The 18070-nt window shown below is 56.7% G+C and overlaps 1 protein-coding gene across 1 annotated transcript in view; it reads right to left on the reverse strand.

Moving 5' to 3' along the window:
• The window catches only part of Cdh13 (cadherin 13), a 661187-nt gene that overhangs the window by 69685 nt on the left and 573432 nt on the right, over nucleotides 1-18070 (reverse strand). The window contains exon 8 of the mRNA XM_048355041.1: nucleotides 3547-3687. Coding sequence (XP_048210998.1) covers nucleotides 3547-3687 — 141 coding nt within the window. The remainder of the gene's footprint in view (nucleotides 1-3546; nucleotides 3688-18070) is intronic.

Raw genomic sequence — 18070 nt, forward strand, 5'->3', positions numbered from 1 at the left:
CTTCCTTCCGTCCTCTCTTTCATTATAAATGTTGTGAACTTATAGCCCAGACCCAAAACATTAACTTTAAAAACAACTCATCAAATTGCCAATGTAAAATCATAAGTTCTTAAGCCTAAATGGTGACTTGTCTTTTTTTTTTTTTCTTGGCAATAATGTGGTTTGAACTCAGGGCCTTGTGCTTGCTAGCCAGGAACTGTGCCACTTGAGTTACGCCTCCACAATTTTCAGATGGTTCCTGAATTTTTGCCCAAAGCCAGCCTTGGACTGAAATGTTTATGCCTTCTGCACCGTTAAGACCAAAGACATGAGCTACTATGTCTGGCTCATTCAGAGATGAGGCCTTTCTAGCTCTTAATCTTCTCAATATTTTGTCTCTCAGGTAGGCAGAAATCAGAAGTCTTGTCTAAAAAATAACTTAGAACAAGGAGCAGACTGTTACGTTGCTATACGCAGACTTAAGGTTCTTGGCAAGCGATCTGGTCTAGGCAGTTCAGCAAGATTCCCTAAAATTTTTCAGAATAATTTACTTAGGAAATCTAACACCAGCCTTGAGTCAAATCCCTACGTCCACGCTCTTGGGAAAATTCAGACAAGTCTCGAGAGGAGACCGGTATTTCCAACTTAAATCTGCACGGAAGTCAGTGCCTGAGCACTGATGTCACGCATGGCAGCAGGTTTAAGTACAACCTTGGCCCAGCATCCCAGCCACGCGCGGTCCCGCGGAGGAAACCATCTTCCGGAATGAGTCCGTAAATACTGAATTACTGAGCATCTACTGGGATGCAGGAGAGAAGAAGAGAGAGGAGGGCCTCGCTTCTCAGCAAGTTTACGGCCGGCGCAAATGAACCCAAGGGGAGCAGGCAAATGAGCTTACCTTGAGCTAAGAGTGAGCTTTAAAAATAACCCGTAAAACGTCTCCTTCCTTTAACAGCGGCTCTACGGTCACAGCTTGCCCCATGCCGGTTGTAGATGGCCTGAGTTACCCCGCGAGCTCGGTGAGGGGGAGGGGCACAGCCCAGTGGCCCACAATGCCCGCCACTGAATGCAAAGGAGAGCCCCACTAAACTTCCGTCACCCCAGCCCGAGTGCCGGCCACGGAGAAGACAAACGACAAGCGCCGGTGAGGATGGAGGGGAAAAGCAACCTCCTGTGCTGCTGTCGGGCGTAGAAACCAGTGCGACCACCGTGGACTCATGACAGCATTCCCTCCAGGAGCACCTCCCCCGCTCCCCCAAGCAGCTTCACTTCATGACCCTGCTCTACGATCTGGGGCATCTATCCAAAGGTGTATCAATCAATCAATAAGGGAGGTGCCTGCACATCTGTGTTTGGTCCAGCAGCACCTGAAGCACCCAACTGTGGAGTCAGTCAGGTAAGGTGTCTAGCCACCCATGAACGGATAAAGCAGACGTGGCCTCCATCCACCACGGAGTATTATTCAGCTGTTAAGAAGCATGGAATGACGTTGTTGGCGGGAAAATGAATGGAAGTGGAGGACATCATGTTGAGCGAGATAAGCCAAGCTCGCAGAGCTAACCATTAGCTAGATGTCCTCACCAGTACGTGGAATGAAGACCTAAAATAATGATGAAAGCCAATAGAATGTAAAAGGGAGACTGAAGTGATCAAGAGAGGCTATCTATCTATCTATCTATCTGGTCTATCTATCTAAATAGTATAACGAGACCTACCAAATACTGACTGAAAAAGGGGGTGAGAGGATTAAGGGAATCTAATAACGGGGTGAACGTGTTCAAACTACGCTGCGTGCGTCTATGGAATTATCACAACGAGACTCTCTTTTTCCTATGAACGCACGATTCACAAAGAGTGAATTAAGGAAGAGAACATCTGCTATTTTGGAGACGTCACTGCCCCGATACAGCGTCCCGGTGTCCAGCGCCACCTTCGCCCTGCTGTGTCCGCCTTCTTCACCACGGCCTCCGCCCCAACCCTGCGGAGGGCGGCGGGTGACGAGGCCCCTCAGCGCCGCCATCAAGAGCCCGACGAGGTGAGTTCCCGCGCCCATCGGCCTCGCCGCGAGCAGGTGAGCGAACTGGGGGGCGGAGGGGTGTCGGGCACTGCCGAGCTGCTGACAGAGGACGCCAGCCGGCAGGGTGAGCCCCCCCTCTGTCCCCCTCCCCCTCCCTCCCCCCGGGCACCTCTGCTATGGAAAATGGAGACATCCTTCTTCAACCGCAAAGAACATGGGCCTTTCAGGAAGGCGTCTGGAAGTTTAGCTGAATATATCCGGCGTTGTTCAAAGACCCCGCGGGGGCCTCTCATCTCCGGGAGGGGGCCCATCACGCCCGCCAGCTCCCCGCGCGCCTCGCTTTATGACTGCCATCTCTGCCGCGCGCTCAGACATCGGCTCTGCCCCTGGGGAGCCCCAAGCTCATTGTCTAACATCCATTTGAAGAACGATTTTGTGTGTTTGCCAATACCCACAGGTGAGCATATTTTCCTTATGCTGCTCTCCGGCTCTTAGTAACTTTAAGACTTCTGTTAAGTCCTTTCTCAAACTCCGTGACCGTAGCGGTAGGAGCACTCGGCCCCGTGCTCGGCCATGACCAAGCAGGGGGCAGAGCGAGGCGGGGGGGGCGGGTCTGAGGCAGCAGCCGATGAACCCACACTTTGGGACACTGGCGAGGCTCATTAAGGGCCGGGGTTGGCTACGACCGTCCGCGTGACCACGTGGATGTGAAATGCCGCAAGGCCGTGGACGCTTACGTGGACACGGTAGATTCGCAAGGTGCTCTACGGGTGAACACACGCCCCCCCAAGGAGGTCTTGATGGAGCACAGCTCAGTAAAGCCCGATGATGTGGTCCAGGAAAAGAGAATGTGTGCAAGGACAGGAAGTCCAGCAGCCCGCATCCCCACCTGGGAGAATCAGGAGCCCTGCAGCGAATCTTCTCAGCCCCAGTTCGGCCCCCCCCCCCCAACCCCCAGCATTTCCTGCGCCCTGACTTTTCCTGGTCTTTCCTTTTTACACTTCCTTCAAGCCCAGCTTCTACGACACGACACCCGCTCTGTAATCTTAACTCACGGAAGCTGAGGACGCACAAGGGCTCTTTCTAGACAAGCTAACTGGGTTATTTATCAGTTCCTGGGCCGCCTTGCCACTGCCGAGAAAATCTGTTTTACCTCCTCGCTGCTGTTCAGTCTGGCCTCTCAATCTGTACATACTGGAAAGAAGAGTCATTGTTATGCTAAAATCACAATGGGACTCGGATAACGGGGCGCTAAATAACACCGATAAAACTCAGAAAATGGCACTTTGGCGTTAAAAGTTGTTTTCTTACGGACTTTAACGAGGTTCAGTGCTTTTCTTCTCGCAGCACTCTACTATTTTAAACACGCGCGCGCACACACACACACCACACAATCTGAGGCAGAATTCCAGCAAAATACCATCCTCTCTCCCACAGAGGAGAATTCCGATTTTACAGACGGGGAGGCGGCAGTGGTTATGGTACGTGGAATTAATACCGGTGGGTGGCTACGGCTGGGCCGTGGGGGGCGGTGGCCCTCGTGGGTTTACCTCTTTCCGGGTGAATTTTGGCGAGTGGTCGTTTTTGTCATCGATCACGATCGTGGCCGTGGCTGTACCGGTCAACCCCACGTCCAGTCCAGCCATGTCCTGCGCTTCGATGATCAGCTCGTACTTGGGGTTTTCCAGAGTCTACAAAGCAAAGACACAAGAAGGACATGACAGTTAGGCTGGGGTCACCGCCTGGGGACGGCGGAGAGCCGCGTGGATGGCGTCTCCCTAGCTCTGCCCAGGAAGGGGGCTTTCTCTGGGGTATCCATTTACCTTTGAAATCTCCCCAGCGTGACAGTTGCTGTTTGTAGATTGGAGATGGCCATGGGGATGGGATGTACTTAATGTCCTTATTGAAGGGACACTTGATACACTCTAGAAGCTTCCATTTCCCTAACGTTAGGTGTGCAGTTCCACTGGGGTCTGCCATTTCACAGGGACCGCGAGAGGCTGCCCCTCGTACCTGAGGAGAAGCTCAGGGGTTAGCGCGGCCTGGCCCTTGGGCTTCACTTGCCCTCGGTGGACCTGCCGGTCCCTCGCTCCCTCGGCATGTCATGCTGCCGTGGGCCAGGCGGCACCCCCCGTTGCTCCGGGGGGTCTCCCTGTGCTCTCTGCGCATGCGGTAGGGGTCGGGCTGTCTTTCTCTGGCGAGGCTCTGGCATGATCTCAGCTGAGAGGAGCAGAGGGGCGTGTTGTTCCAGGGCCGCGCTGGCCGGTGTTTGGAAGGAACCCGAGGGCGTCGGTGTGGGGGGCTGGCGTGCGGCGGCAGGCCCGGGGCGGGAAGCCCTTCCACCGACGGCCTGGCGCTCGAGCATTAGGGAGGAGGAAGCAGCGCTCTGGGTGACCGCGCAGCCCCCGCCAGCCCGGCCGGGGCACGGCTCGGCTAATCGACGCGTTCATTTTCCTTAGTTGCTTAAACCACTTTGGGTTGGTTTCTTCCTCACTCGCACACCGAGTGTGAGTCGAACCACCTTCGGTGACGAAAGTAAAAGCTGTTTACAATTGCACGAAGCAGCCCTGTCAGCGGGCCAGCTTCAAACCCGAGGGCTCCACCAACCAGCCGTGAAGAAAGCCCACGGCGGGGAGAGCACGGGAAAAGCCGCGGGAAGCTCTGATTCCCTTCCCAAGCCACGGGTTGACCTGGGAAACCCAACCGCTCAGTGCCCTCGCTCCCTAAAACTCTCGGGGCTGTGTGCAGGGTGGCCGGCTGCTCACCCCACCCGCGGCCCTTGCGCGAGTGGGTTGTCCTTGCGCCCAAAGCTCCTGCGTGGGGGCCCAGGAAGGCTCCGGGTTCCCGCGGCCACGCGGAGGGCGCTGTGCTTCCGAGACAACGTACCCGGGACGTTTTGGGGTGAGCTCTAGCGGAGGCAGGCCCCGCGCTCACCGGGGCCTCAACACCGAGTGCAAGCACAGCTGGCTGGGCACACGGCGGGGTTTGGTGCTGCTGGGTGGGCTCTGTCTCCACCGGCACTGGGGGTGCCGGCACTGAAGGGGGGGGGACGCCGGGAGACGTGGTCTCAGTGCGTGGGATTCCCACCCATCCCACAGACCCTCTGCGTTAGGTGGCCCTCTGTGTTAGGTGGCACTCTTTGTTAGGTGACACTGCGTTAGGTGACCCTCTGTGTTAGGTGACACTCTGCATTAGGTGACACTCTGCCATTCATGCTAGGGCTGGACCCCACAGCACCAGAAGGCCAGCTAGTTTCACCACTTTTCCTTAGGGACTCTGGGTGTGCCTTTGCTGACTTGAACACCCCAGGTCTAGCTTCCTGCATACTGATACTGCTTTCATAACGAAGCACGGCACATCTTTTTGAAAGCACACGCTCAGAGAAATTTTTTAAAATGTAGATTGCGCACCCCCCCACCCCGCCACCAACGTAGAAATGCATAGTAGTCAACAGTCATTGTCTTGTCATTTAGCAACAGATTTCCTGGACATTATTTTAAGGGGGTGTGAAATAGGATCTTGGGGATATTTTATAATAATTACTCATCTTAGGACTTTAGGTTATCAGTTGTCTTCTCAAAATGCTGGCAATTTAAAATAACACAGCAGGAAACACAGTTATCCAGGAATACACCCAGGCGTGCGTACACACACACAGACACACATGCATACGCATACATATTTGGGCTGAGTTTTTAATCTTTTGTTTAAAAATATCTTTAAATAGTTGCGCAAAAAGGTTTTAAATAAACGCGTCGGCTTACGATTTTGGTTTCTGAATGGCAGATCTCCAGATGTGAACCTACGGGGTCAAAGGGTACAATCCTTTGTTCCGATTTCAACTTTACTTCCTAGGTACGTGTTACCCTAGCTCACACCAGGACACGCGTGTGCACGATCTCAGGCCTGGCCCCTCCCTTTTGCCTAGGAAGCAAATCCGGGGACCAGTGTGATCCCCTACTTCTGCCTAACGAGGAGACAAATTGCTCACTACATTCATCTTCTTCAGCTTGCAGGAAGACTGCGTCCTGCTGGGCCGGGGCAGCTCCAGGCTGGACCTAGAGCAGGCCGGTGTTGCTCTGCTCTCCTCCTCCTCCAGGCCCACATCTCTCAATAGGTGGACTTCAAGGAGCACTGACTCCACCCCGACACAGGGATGGTCATGTGGCTCAGGCCTGGCCAATCAGGGCCTCCCATTCCAAGGCCATGGGCTGACTGAACACAGAACCCAAGTCAGGGGGCACATTGCTCTGGGTGGAGTAGGGATGAACTCGGAGGGGAGGCGCACCCCAGTCCGGAGCTGGTCCGTTTGTGTCGGCACAGAGAGAGTCTTCCTGAGATCAAGGTAGCGCAGCTCCAGAGGTGGAGACGGGCTTCTCTGAACACGCTCCGAGTCCCTGACAATCACCCCCGAAGCCCGTTTCCTCCCGTATCTTAGGCGTTCTCTGAGAAAACGTACTTCTCCTTTACTCTAGACATTTGGTTCAGACGTCCCGTAGAGAGCATGTGAGCAGCGTCGACTAATCACAGTTCATCTAATGGCACGATCACTTATCTTGTTATTAGCAAGAAGCCCTAAGAGCTGTCTTATCATACCACAGTGTCAGCGTAGGCTCTTCATGACAGCCTTGCAATCATTTCAGGAATACATTATTTTTTTCTTTTAACATTTTCTCCTGCACAGAAATATATTGTGGGTTTTTTTTTTCATTCTCGTGGATGGGGACACAGGAGAAAGTTACTATAATTTTTCATCTCATGAGTTTGTGCTTTCCATTAACCGGCAGTGAACAAACACCTGGTGTGAATGGCTGGGTGCTAGGACTGACTGGGAAGGAGACCAAGGTTCCTTTCCTCAAGGAGACTCAAGGTCAAGGCGGAAGCGGCCATGTTCTCAGGTAATGACAGAAGAGCCATGCCGAGCAGTCCCGCGGCACGGCGGAGGAAGGAAGGACTCCCGGGCGCAGCTCTTCTGTAGCCTAACAAAGCGCATAAATAATTCAAAAAAATGAACGTGTCAATTCCCATCTCCTGAGGTAAATAAAACTTTATAGCTGTAATGGGAAGTGGATTGATTAATCGGGCAGAGAATCAATTAGACGATGAAGTGGACAAATTACAGGGTTTGGGATGAGCTGTTGTGAAAGTCTCCATTTTCTGGCAAACTTAAGGCTTAAGATGCTCTTATTGCTGAAGCTACATCCAGCCAGTGGGAGAAAATAAACATGACGTAGTCACTTTTACAGTGGAAATGGGGGTCCCCTGCTCTGTCTTCACTCAACCTCCCCGCTCACGCTCAGAACACTGGCAGCAGTGTTCACACGCACACGCACACACACACGACGCATGAGATACCACACGTGCACACTTCCGCACAGCATGTGAGATGCCACCTTCACACCACACACGATATACCACACATTCCACACACACACACCGCACACATACACCATACACACCACACACACACGCACACCACACGTATCACACACACACATGCACAGACACACTACATCCCACACCAACGCCGCCCGGGTCTAGCACGGACACACTCCCGTCGCGCCTCCGCTGTCACCGACGCGCCCCTCGGGGGGAGCCTGGGTGAGGATGCCGCCCCTCGCCCCCTCATCCCAGGGGCCCGAGTGTCCGGGGCCACCTGCCACGGCGCTCAGCCTTCGCCAGGGCCGACTGGCTCCGGGGGCCCCCCAAGCCCAGGCGGGGGCGGCGAGATGCGGGGAACGAAACGCAGCAGCAAGAGAACTGGGGGGGGGGGGGCAGCCCGCCTTCCCTTTCCACGCACACGTCCCTGCCCCGAGGACCGCGCTGGGCCTTTCGGAATAGTTCAGGCAGAACGCCCAGCCGTCTAGCTCCCCGACGGAGGGGGCCCCCACCCCCTCCGCGCCTCCCCCAGCCCTCGCGTCTGTCTGGTTCAAGGCGTGGAGGGCTGGTGGGGGCGACGGCCGCCCTGGGTGATGCAAAAGGCGCCCTTCAGACCAGCGAGACGCCCGCGCGGCCCTCGGGGGGGGGGGGGGGGGCGCGTGGCGGGCCCCAGCCCAGCCTCCTCGTGAGGTTCTTTGGGGCAGGGACCCATAGATCCAGTTGTGGTTGCTAGCCACGAAAGGCACCGGGGTGCGGGCAAAGCCACACGTCCGGCAGACCTTCTTGGAGCAGCCAGGTTCAAGTCCCCGGACTTCCTCCCAGCAAGATCAGTGTGTGTGGCTCATTCTGGCCAATGGACTCCAACAAGTGACTACGCCCCGTGGCCCCGAAACCCGCCGCCCGACGGCCCGCACTCTGTTTCTGCTCCAGGAAGAAGCCTGAATCTCTGCATGGCCCTGTGGGGCAGAGAGTCCCGGTCACCTGGCCCGGCAGCATGCTACGAGTGGGATCTAAGCCATTGTTCCGGTCCAAGGACCGTGTGTCACAGTGCTTAGCCTTCCCCCCGGACACGGAAGCTCTTCCGTGCTGCCCTGCTCTATTGCTGTCTCCCCACGTGAAGGGCAGAACCTTCTAGGCACGACCCCGGCCTCTGACCCCGACACCTAGCCAGGACTCCGCATGCCAGGTGGGTGATGTGCATTCGCTCCGGGTGGTGGTGATGTAGTACTGTTTCCTTGAACCACATTGCCTCTGAAAGGCCCGCGCTTTCCAGCGGCGGTCCCAAGCCAAAGCCATTTATTCTCAGCGCTAGGCTCCGACTTGGAGGAGCTCGAGCTGAGAGAGAGGATTTTTTTTTTTCCGTTTCATCCAAGAGATACACTGGGCCTGACTGGGCAAAGCTCCTCTGGTTTTGTTGGAAGTGATCTGATCTGGAAGACGTGTCTAAGAGAGTCAAGCTGCTCTCCCGGCCTGAGTTGCGTGCTCACGCGTGTCCTCTGCAGTCCTGGTTACCCTGGGTGTGTCAGAGCCACCGTCCACGTAGGTCCCCACAACAGGCAAAGGGCCTCCGGCGAGCCTCTGAGACACAGGCCGGCTTCACTGATCACACTGATTTGAAAACTAAACATTTCATCTTGAAGGGGAAAAAAAAAGAAAGAAAGAAAGAAGGAAAAAGAATCAAGCGGTGCCATTAAATATGGCACACCATCAATCTCCGGACCCTTGATGTTTTACACAGCGAGGATGACTTCCATACAAGTCTGCGTGTAACGGAACATTTATCACGGATAACAAGCACGATGGGGGCCGCGGGGGGAAATCAACTAGCAAATGTTACGTGGAAGAGGTTTTGCTACGAGCGCTGCCCGTTTTTCTCCTGCCGCGGCGTGAGCCGCTTTCCCCAGCTTTCCTTGCGGGTTGGGCAGACGGAATGGCTTCCCGCCTCTGCCGCGCTGCTCCGCGCCTGCGGATTGTGCCTCTGCTTCCTCCAGGATGATTCCCGCTCGTTATTCCCGGTTCGGATGCGCCGAGAGGGCGGGGTGGTAGGGCTGGACGCAGCGGCAGGCTCTCAGGCAGGGGGCCGCCATGTTCACTCAGCTCGTCCTGAGCTGCGATGTTGGTTGATTTTAGTCCTTTAAAGACCCTTACTGTCCCTTAAGGTATCAACGTGTTATCGCGTCACAAGTACGTAACGGGGGGAAAAAGAGACACAGCTGCTGAAAAGAGAAGAAAAGAGCAAACTGGCTTCAAGCTGGGCTCTGGCGGCTCACACCTGAAACCTCCGCTGCTCTGGAGGCCGAGATCTACGGATCACAGTTTGAAGCCAGTCCAGGCGGAAAAGTCCATGAGCTTCTCACCTCTAAAGAGCCACCTAAGCCAGAAGTGGAGGTGTGGCCTTGAGTGAAAAAGCAAAGCGATAGCACCTCGGTCCCGAGTTCAAGCCCTAGGAACAGCACGTACACCTGCGCTCACCCAGGGTCAGGCCTCAGGGTACGTGGAAAGGGCTGCCGCGGTAACTCGGTGATAGAATGCTAGCACGTCAGAGACGCTGGGTCCCATCTTCAGCATCGCAAACAAAATCCCGGAAAGCTGTAAGGAGGTGTTTCGTCAACAGATCCCTTCATTACCAAACAAGCGAGGCACTGCTAATGTAATGAGACACCTTAGCAGATACAATGGCTTCCACTTACTTTCTTGCCCCACAGCCTTGCACAGATGAGGCAGGGCATCCTCAGGTTCCTGGGGCACCTTGAATCCCAAACGAGGACCCCATTCTCCTCGGGGGCTCCCCGCACCTGACACCTGGTCTATAAATATTGCAGCAGATTGGTAAAAGCCCCGTGTGACGCAGGACCAAGGACCAGTTGTGATCCGTCCGGGGTTTGATTTATCCACTCGGACCACAGAATGTGAGGAAGACAGACCATCAATCCCGCAGGACCCAGCATCCCATCTCCTGCGCCCGAGGGCGCCTGGCTCGAGTTGTCTGCAAGCCGCTTCTCAGGGCGGAGGCGAACACCCGCCCTTCTTGGCCGTGTCACCTGCTGCTTGTTCATTCCCGGCTGGGGCCTGGTGGGGAAGCAAGCCAGCTCATTTCCCCAGATTTACTGGTTGCTGACAGAGCCGGCAGGGTGGGGGAGGTGACGAGGGAAATAAACCCGGCCTCGTAGACAGCTGTGGTGGAATAAGCCAGGTGATGGATTCCAGGCTGAGGGATACCAGAGTCGAATAAAACATTCCCGGGCAAAGTGTACTTCTTCTGAGGTTACTGATGAGTTACAGTAAATAAAACACCTTTGGTGTTCGGTGTATACCTGGGGAAAAAAAAATCATCTCCTTCAGACCCAAGGTGGCAGATATCTGACGTGCAGCTTGGTTCTACGGAAACATTTATTCAGTGTCTACTAGGTTCGAGGACCGGCTGGCACGTGATCAATGGTCCGGTCCTGCTTCGTGCTGAAAGGTCTAGGCCAGGGAAAAGAAGAAACACCAAACCTCAGGTCTGATGAGGGCTGGGGGCTGGTACCACTGAGGTCTCTGGAGAGGGGTGGCAGGAGGGGCTGTCACGAATACGCGGAGGCCGCTCACTTCCGCAAGCACCTGCTAAGCCCTGACATGGTAGCGGCGTCCCAGCGGGAATCCGGTCAGTGCTGGACTGGCAGGGCCAGGGCCTGGCGGTGGCTGGAGCTAAGCCCCTCCGAGACCACCCCGCAGGACTGGGGTCCACCCAAGCCCCTCCGAGACCACCCCGCGGGGCTGGGGTCCACCCGAGCCCCTCCGAGACCAGCCCGCGGGGCTGGGGTCCACCCGAGCCCCTCCGAGACCACCCCGCAGGGCTGGGGTCCACCGAAGCCCCTCCGAGACCACCCCGCAGGGCTGGGGTCCGCCCGAGCCCCTCCGAGACCACCCCGCAGGGCTGGGGTCCACCCAAGCCCCTCCGAGACCACCCCGCAGGGCCCAGCTGGAAGGGAGGAAGGACAGGGAAGGCAGGAGGCTGCGGCGCGGAGGGCTGGGTGAAAACGACCTTTCAATAAACAAAACACCACCAAGCAAAAGCGGGGCAGGAGAGTGCGCTCCCGGGAGCCCCACAAAGCCAGCCCGCTGTCTGTCTCCTCCGCGGACCCCGGCCGGCCACGGAGTAGAACCAGGCCCTCTCTGAAAGCAAATCGCTTTCCTTGGGTCTCGATTTACGACCGTCGAAAATGTCATTCTCTCTGTCGGTAATAAAAGATAATACGTTTTACGGTGGCTCCTTATGTTAAGATTTTACAAAATCTGTTATTAAATGACCTGCGTGGAATCTAAATGACTCTTACCAGGTTCCGTCAAATAGCAAGGCGGGTTTCCTTCCCCCCGCCCCCCTGCCCCCCCGCCCGTCCCTCCCTCCACCCCCAATCAAGCGCGGCGAGCTGGGCAAGCGGGCTCGCTGTGTTTTCTAATCACACGGCAGAAGGTAATGCTTTTAAGGTCACGTTAAAATTGTGTTCTGCTGTGTAATTGGCTTCACGAAGTTACACACTGGTCGAAACGTCCAGCACATTCAATTACGGGCTCCCAATGACAGAAAGCACGGGCGCCCACCAAGGGGTGGCAGAGGGTTTGGAAACTCGCTTTCAAATGTCCTCCACTTGTAGTCATTTCAACTTGACACCTTCGGCCTAGCGTCGGGCCCTGCTTGTCAAAGGCCTCTAGCCATTAATTCTAGCCGCTTCCTGGGGGTACCGTGGCCCCCCTGCCCCCTTGGCGAGTACTCTCAGGGGCCTTCCCCTTCCAGACCTAGCCGCTGTTCCCCCCAAACCCTGCTTTCGTGCAAACGTGATCTCCTCAGACCAACACGGGGTGCGGGGGGGGGGGGGGGCGGGCTGCCTGTAACCAGCAGTTGGTCATCTGGGTCTGCTCAGTCAAAGGCATTCTTAGGTGCAGCTTACCTGGGTTTCCACTCCCAGGGCTGGGCTTCATTTCGTGGGGATTTCAACACAAAGGAGCCATGCATCAGCAAAGGATACCCACGCCCCCAGGCCAGCGACCGAGGAGAGCAATCTGAGCTATCACCTTAGACCCTTTGAAACTGCACCAGGCCAATTCTAAATCAACCGAGGAGGGGAGAAGGAAAAATACAAACCACACAAGACAGATTCCTGTTACACCACTGCTGTTTTGAAAGTGAATTTGTGAGCTTGGGAGAAAGGGTAGCGAGTGTGTGACCCGGGCATGCATCTTTCTAGAAGGTTCTTCTGTTGATGTCAGCGCCCCACACCCCCTTGGGCTGCCTGCCCCTGCCCTGTTGGCACGAGAAGAAGGCCTGGTGGGATCGGGGCACCATCGATCCTTTCTTGAAATTGCCTTGGCTCTGGCGGAGAGGCGCCAAGCCTATTAACACTGGGAATGGCGGTCGGCAGAGAACAGAAGTCAAACGCTAGGACTCGACACGGGGCTCGCTCTTCCCGCCTCCGCCTCGCAGACAGACAGAACGCCGATCAAGACAAGTGTGTTTTCCTCCACAAATAATAAAACCCGCAAACATGCCCAGGGAGAGCATGTTTTCATTTTGTGTTTTTATAAAAAAAAAATAGCAATAAATAGAGTCTCTGCCTTCCCTCGGGCCTCTCTCCAGAGCCCTTTTCAAAGCGAAGGGCGATTGGACTCTATTGCCTGCTTCTTGCGGGGCACCGCTCCATGCTCCACAGGGGTCAGATACATCTCGGTGCCCGGTGCACCCTCCTGGCGGGCGCCCAGGCGAAGGCCGCTCCCACGCCAGTCCACGCCCGCCCGCTCCTTGACCATCCTCTCGGAGCCTCTGCGTTATAATGACCCAGGGCCATATCCGCTGGGCCCCCCCGGTATTCCGGCCCTTGGTGTGAATAATTCCCAATGACCTCCTGGTGCTGCTAAGAGGCGGCCACGGCCCTTGCTCTGCCTGTACAGGTTGGGGCCCTGTGACTCCTGACACGGGGTGCAGGGAGGGGAGCCCCCTTTTTTGTGTGCAGGTGCTGAACTCAGGGCCTCTGGCTCAAGGCCAGTGCTCCATCCCTTGGGCCACACAGCTCCCCTCCACTTCTGGCTCTGTGGTGATTCGTGAGAGGGTTAAGTCTCGGGGCACTGCTGCCCGAGCTGGGTCTGAACGGTGACCCTCGGATCTCAGCCTCCTGGAGGGCTAGGGGCGCCGGGATGCGGGGCCCCAGCCACGCACGCGGCGGGCTCCCCCCTCTTCCAGCTGCCGGCTCCCCGCTTGGGCACTGCACAGCCGGCAAGCTCGGCCAGGCGGGCGACTGCTGTCCGGGAGGAGCAGCACCAATCGCGCCCCGTTTTGGGGAGAGACGGGAAGGCGGGAGGCCGTCCTGGATTCCCAACGCCACCCACCGGGGAGGGGGGGACCCCGGCCTGCCCGTGCTGCAGGCAGGAGCCGCGCGGGGTGACTCTGGGTGGGACCCACGATGCAGGCCCCAGGGGGACCACGTGGGGGGTCTCTCCACCCCGTCCCCCGCCGGCCAAGTCCCGCTGCCGTCAAGTCAGGCGCCGTGCTCCTCCCAAAGCCACCGCCGAGATCGTGTGTCACGTTGTGTCCCAGTAAACCCCAGACTGAATTAGAGGGGATGGGCAAGATCCGCACCCCCCCCCGCCCCGTCCCACCCCACGGCACGGGGAAGTGGGGGAAGACAGGACGGGGGGGGGGGACGCGGGTTCAGCGAGGCCATCGAGCGCCAAGGGAGGGACGCGGTGCTCACGCCCGCCTTGCCCTGAGGGCTGCTGCGGGAAGCGCCCCGGCAGCCCCCACCCCGCGGCGGGCCACCGCGCCTGTCCACGCGGTCACCCAGGGGTCACCCAGGTCTCCCCGCAGTCACGTTCCTGACACCCAGAGCCCCGCCAGGCCCTGGGGAGCTGCTCACGGAACCCCTGAACGAACGTTGCCTTTCCCTCTCCAAACTCTACCATCCTGAAAGCTCTGCGCAGGCCCCTCCTCACCCCCTCGCCCCGTCCCCCCCCCCCACTCCTCCTGGACATTGCTGAACCCCACACAATGGTGTGGCTCTCCCATCCCCAGCACAGCGTGGCCCGGAACCTTCTGGGGCTCTTTCTATTCCAATCAGTCCCTTCAAGCAAGTCCCTTCAAGCAGACTGGAGATCAGACAGATGCTCATTGCCGGGGGCAGCAGCCTGGGTTTTGTTTTTATTATTATTATTATTTTTGGCCAGTCCTGGGCCTTGAACTCAGGGCCTGAGCACCGTCCCTGGCTTCTTTTTGCTCACGGCTAGCACCACTTCTGGCCGTTTTCTGTCTATGTGGTGCTGGGGAATCGAACCCTGGGCTTCATGTATAGGAGGCGAGCGCTCTTGCCACTAGGCCATGTTCCCAGCCCAGCAGCCTGGATTTTGAAATGCCGGCCAAGTCTGCTTTTTTAGCAAGCCAGCCTCGGCATGGGAGGAATGGCTGCTCAGCACAGGGTGGGAGCAAGTGGAAAGCCAGGGGCGACTCCTCCAGACCGGGCGCAGCCGGCCGGAGGCCCCCGCTCACAGATGGACAATTCCCACGGCCCCTTGCACACCGGGGAAACAATGTGCCCTGGCCACCAAGCGCAGCTCTTTAAGGCAGCCTCGAAGACCACGGCCATGCAAAGCCAGAGGCGCCCCATGAAAACATAAACGCCTCGTAGAGAATATTTAATGAGGTGGAAAACGTTTCTGTTACACTGTGGAAAAGAAAGAGCAGATTTCAACACTGCGTGAACAGCAAGATCCCACATTTTTGTTAAAAAATGGTATTTATATATCACAGTATGTAAATAGAGCAGGAGACATCGACACAGCCTAATATTAATAGCAATTATCTGGGGATGATGTGGTTATACAATTTTAATTTGATCCTTTGGGGTGTTTTTCTAATTTCCCCTCTAAACTACAGACATTCATTATTTAGTGGGCAGGAAAGAGGCCGAGCTTTGTTCTTGCCGTGGACGCCCAGCGGTGAAGACCTCCTGGGTCTCCAGGGAGGCCCGGCGGGGGGTGGGGGTGGGGGGGTGGGGTGGGGTGGGGTGGGGAGGGCAGGACGGGTGTGCAGCTTGGGAGATGGGTGCAGCCTCTTCTACGCCTGCCTTCTCTTCTTACGCCCCCAGACCTGGAGCCCACTGTGGGCCAGGCTCCCCCTTGTCCCCCCTCCCCCCGAAGCAGACAACCGCTTTCTCAACTGAGCTGCGACGGCCGTCAGGAATTCCCGCAGGGCCGTGGGTGAGGCCACTGAGCGATGACAGACGCACGCCTTCCTCCCTGGGTCTTTCAGTGTCAGCGTCCAGGCCTGAACATCTCCAGCTCAGCCCTCCCCAGACAGCCAGACCCCCCTCCCCCCCGGCTGCTGGGGAGGGACCCCGGATTTCAGCCGGATGTGAGTAGCCACCGAGGCGTGGGGTGGGGGTGGGGTCCTTAAAAGGCGGTGCTGGGAGGCTCGTCACCCCCAGGGCTGGTGTGGGGTCTGCTCAGAGGACGGAGGCAGACAAGACCTCTTTAAACCTCCAGGGCGGCCGTCACCCACGGCTGTTCTGCGGCCATGGCCATCCCGGGGCTCTTGGTGTGGGATGGCTATGGAAGCCCACAGCCACGGAGGCCCGCAGCCACGGAACCCAGCAGGCAGCCCACAGACTGAGTGCCGGCGGCGAGGTATTCAGAGTGACAGACAATTCCTGGGTAAATACAGGAGCTTTTGAAAGTTCTGTCTGGAAATGCCATCTAAATGCCTGGCCCTGAGTTTTATTAGTCATTTAAAAATACAGTGAAGTAGAATTTACCAAGGAAGTGAAAAAGATCACCGAGAGAAGGAGAGAAGAATACTCCTAAATCATAGAGTCAATAAAGGTCTACCACCCAGGGCATATAAAGAGCATCGACACTTACATGCAACCACATGAAGATGTAGAAGCTAATTCAAATATAGGCCCACGAGGGAAACGAAGCTCTCTCTAAAGGAGATACGCAAATGGACAGTGGTGATAGGAAAGGATGACTCCCTAGCTCTAATCACGAGGGTGAGGCGACTCGAAGAGACACAGACGCATAGCCTTCGCCCTCCGGAGGTGAGCTACCGACACCCCAGAACAAGGGGTGGCGAGAAGTTGGAGCACCGGTGCCCACCGGGGTGGGGCCTGCCAATGTCGAGGAAGCCACCATGGTGGTGCTTCGAGTTCCATAGCGAGTGACAACTCTGAGGCCCATACCCCCAAGACCTAAAACCAGGTGTGCCCACGCCCCTATGTACCCGGCTGTCCACAGGACCACACACGAGCCCCCGGGTGGAAATTGTCCCAAGTGTCAGCCACTGGATGGACGACCACGAAGACACAAGGCCCGTGTGCACAAGAAGGTTACTCAGTGTAAAAAGTGAAAATGAACCCCCCGAACACACTGCCAAGCGAAGAAAGCCAGAAGCAACCGGGGCGTCTTAGAGACCCCCGTTGACATGAAGGGAAGGCAAACTCATTGGGAGGGAGGCAAGCTGTGGGTTTCCGAGCACGGGGGGATGGAGGGGGGCAGGAAGTGGACAGAGGGGAGTCATCTCTGGGCTCCATGGAGTGATGTCCGCACGACACCATAAACACACTAAGTGCCGGAGACTTAAAAATGGCCCATGTTCCATTATGACGGAAATCTCACCCCAAAACGTGAGTGGTTTTCCTTCCTTTGGCGCCTGTGCGTATTTGCGACTCTGTGAAGATTCCTTCGCGTGGGCTGGGGGCTCACGGACGGGGCACGCGTGAGCTCCGGAGGTGTGCGCACGCGTCATCGAGTAGCCCTGTGCACCGTCTCCTCGATTCTCGCCAGCGTGTCACCGGCACTGGCAATTTCCTTCCCTCCCACAATTCTGTGGTCACCTCCGCACCAAGAGATCCTTGACCTGGTTCTTTGTTTTCCCCTGAACGACTTCGGGGTCCCCACCCGCCGGGAAAGACGGACCCTATCTGTATCAAAGCCTCCACGCCACGGGCAGAGCGAAGGTGCTGGGGTTCCGTGCGTCGGGCGGGAGCTGCTGGCGTAATGTGCGGTGGGCGCGCTCCGAGGTTCCTCTCTCCCCTCGCCCCCGAACGTGGAGACTCAAGGTCCCCTCCGTGCCTAAATCATCCCCATTCTTTAAATTTCTCAGCGGCTCAGCGATGTGTCACTGCATTGGGCACGGTCATAAAGATAATATTAATGTTACGTGGGGCGAGATGATGATGCTCCGTGCTGCATTCTGTGGGTGAGAAATATGGAGGGTGCCAACATGTTCAAGGCCTAACAGGGAAGCTTCATCACTCAGCCGCGCCTCTCCGTAAGCACTGGATACGTTTCAATTCTTTATGTGTGAAACTTAATGAGTTTGGGTTCTTTGCCTCATTGGTCATAGTGTTAGGAAATAAAACAAGGGGAAAGGCAGGGCTTTCCCGCACTTACACTTCAAATGCATGGAGTCCTTAAAACTAACCAAACAGAAATGATGACCGGGGCGCACGGCAGGGGTGACCGGGGATTTGAACTTCCAAAGCCAAGATACTGGGCTCGTCCCCAATTCCTCCAAGTCAGGAGCCGCCATGCCTGCCTATCCCACGGGCGGTAGCGTTTCCTCTGCTGGTGGCAACACAAGTTAGCTGGAGGGGAGAGGCTCAATGACTTAATTCCCTGGGACGGGGGTTTATTCTGGTCCCGTGAGCTGCCAGGACCTGCGCGCGGGGC

Source organism: Perognathus longimembris, chromosome 10, assembly GCF_023159225.1.
Source record: "Perognathus longimembris pacificus isolate PPM17 chromosome 10, ASM2315922v1, whole genome shotgun sequence".
Taxonomy (NCBI): Eukaryota; Metazoa; Chordata; class Mammalia; order Rodentia; family Heteromyidae; genus Perognathus; species Perognathus longimembris.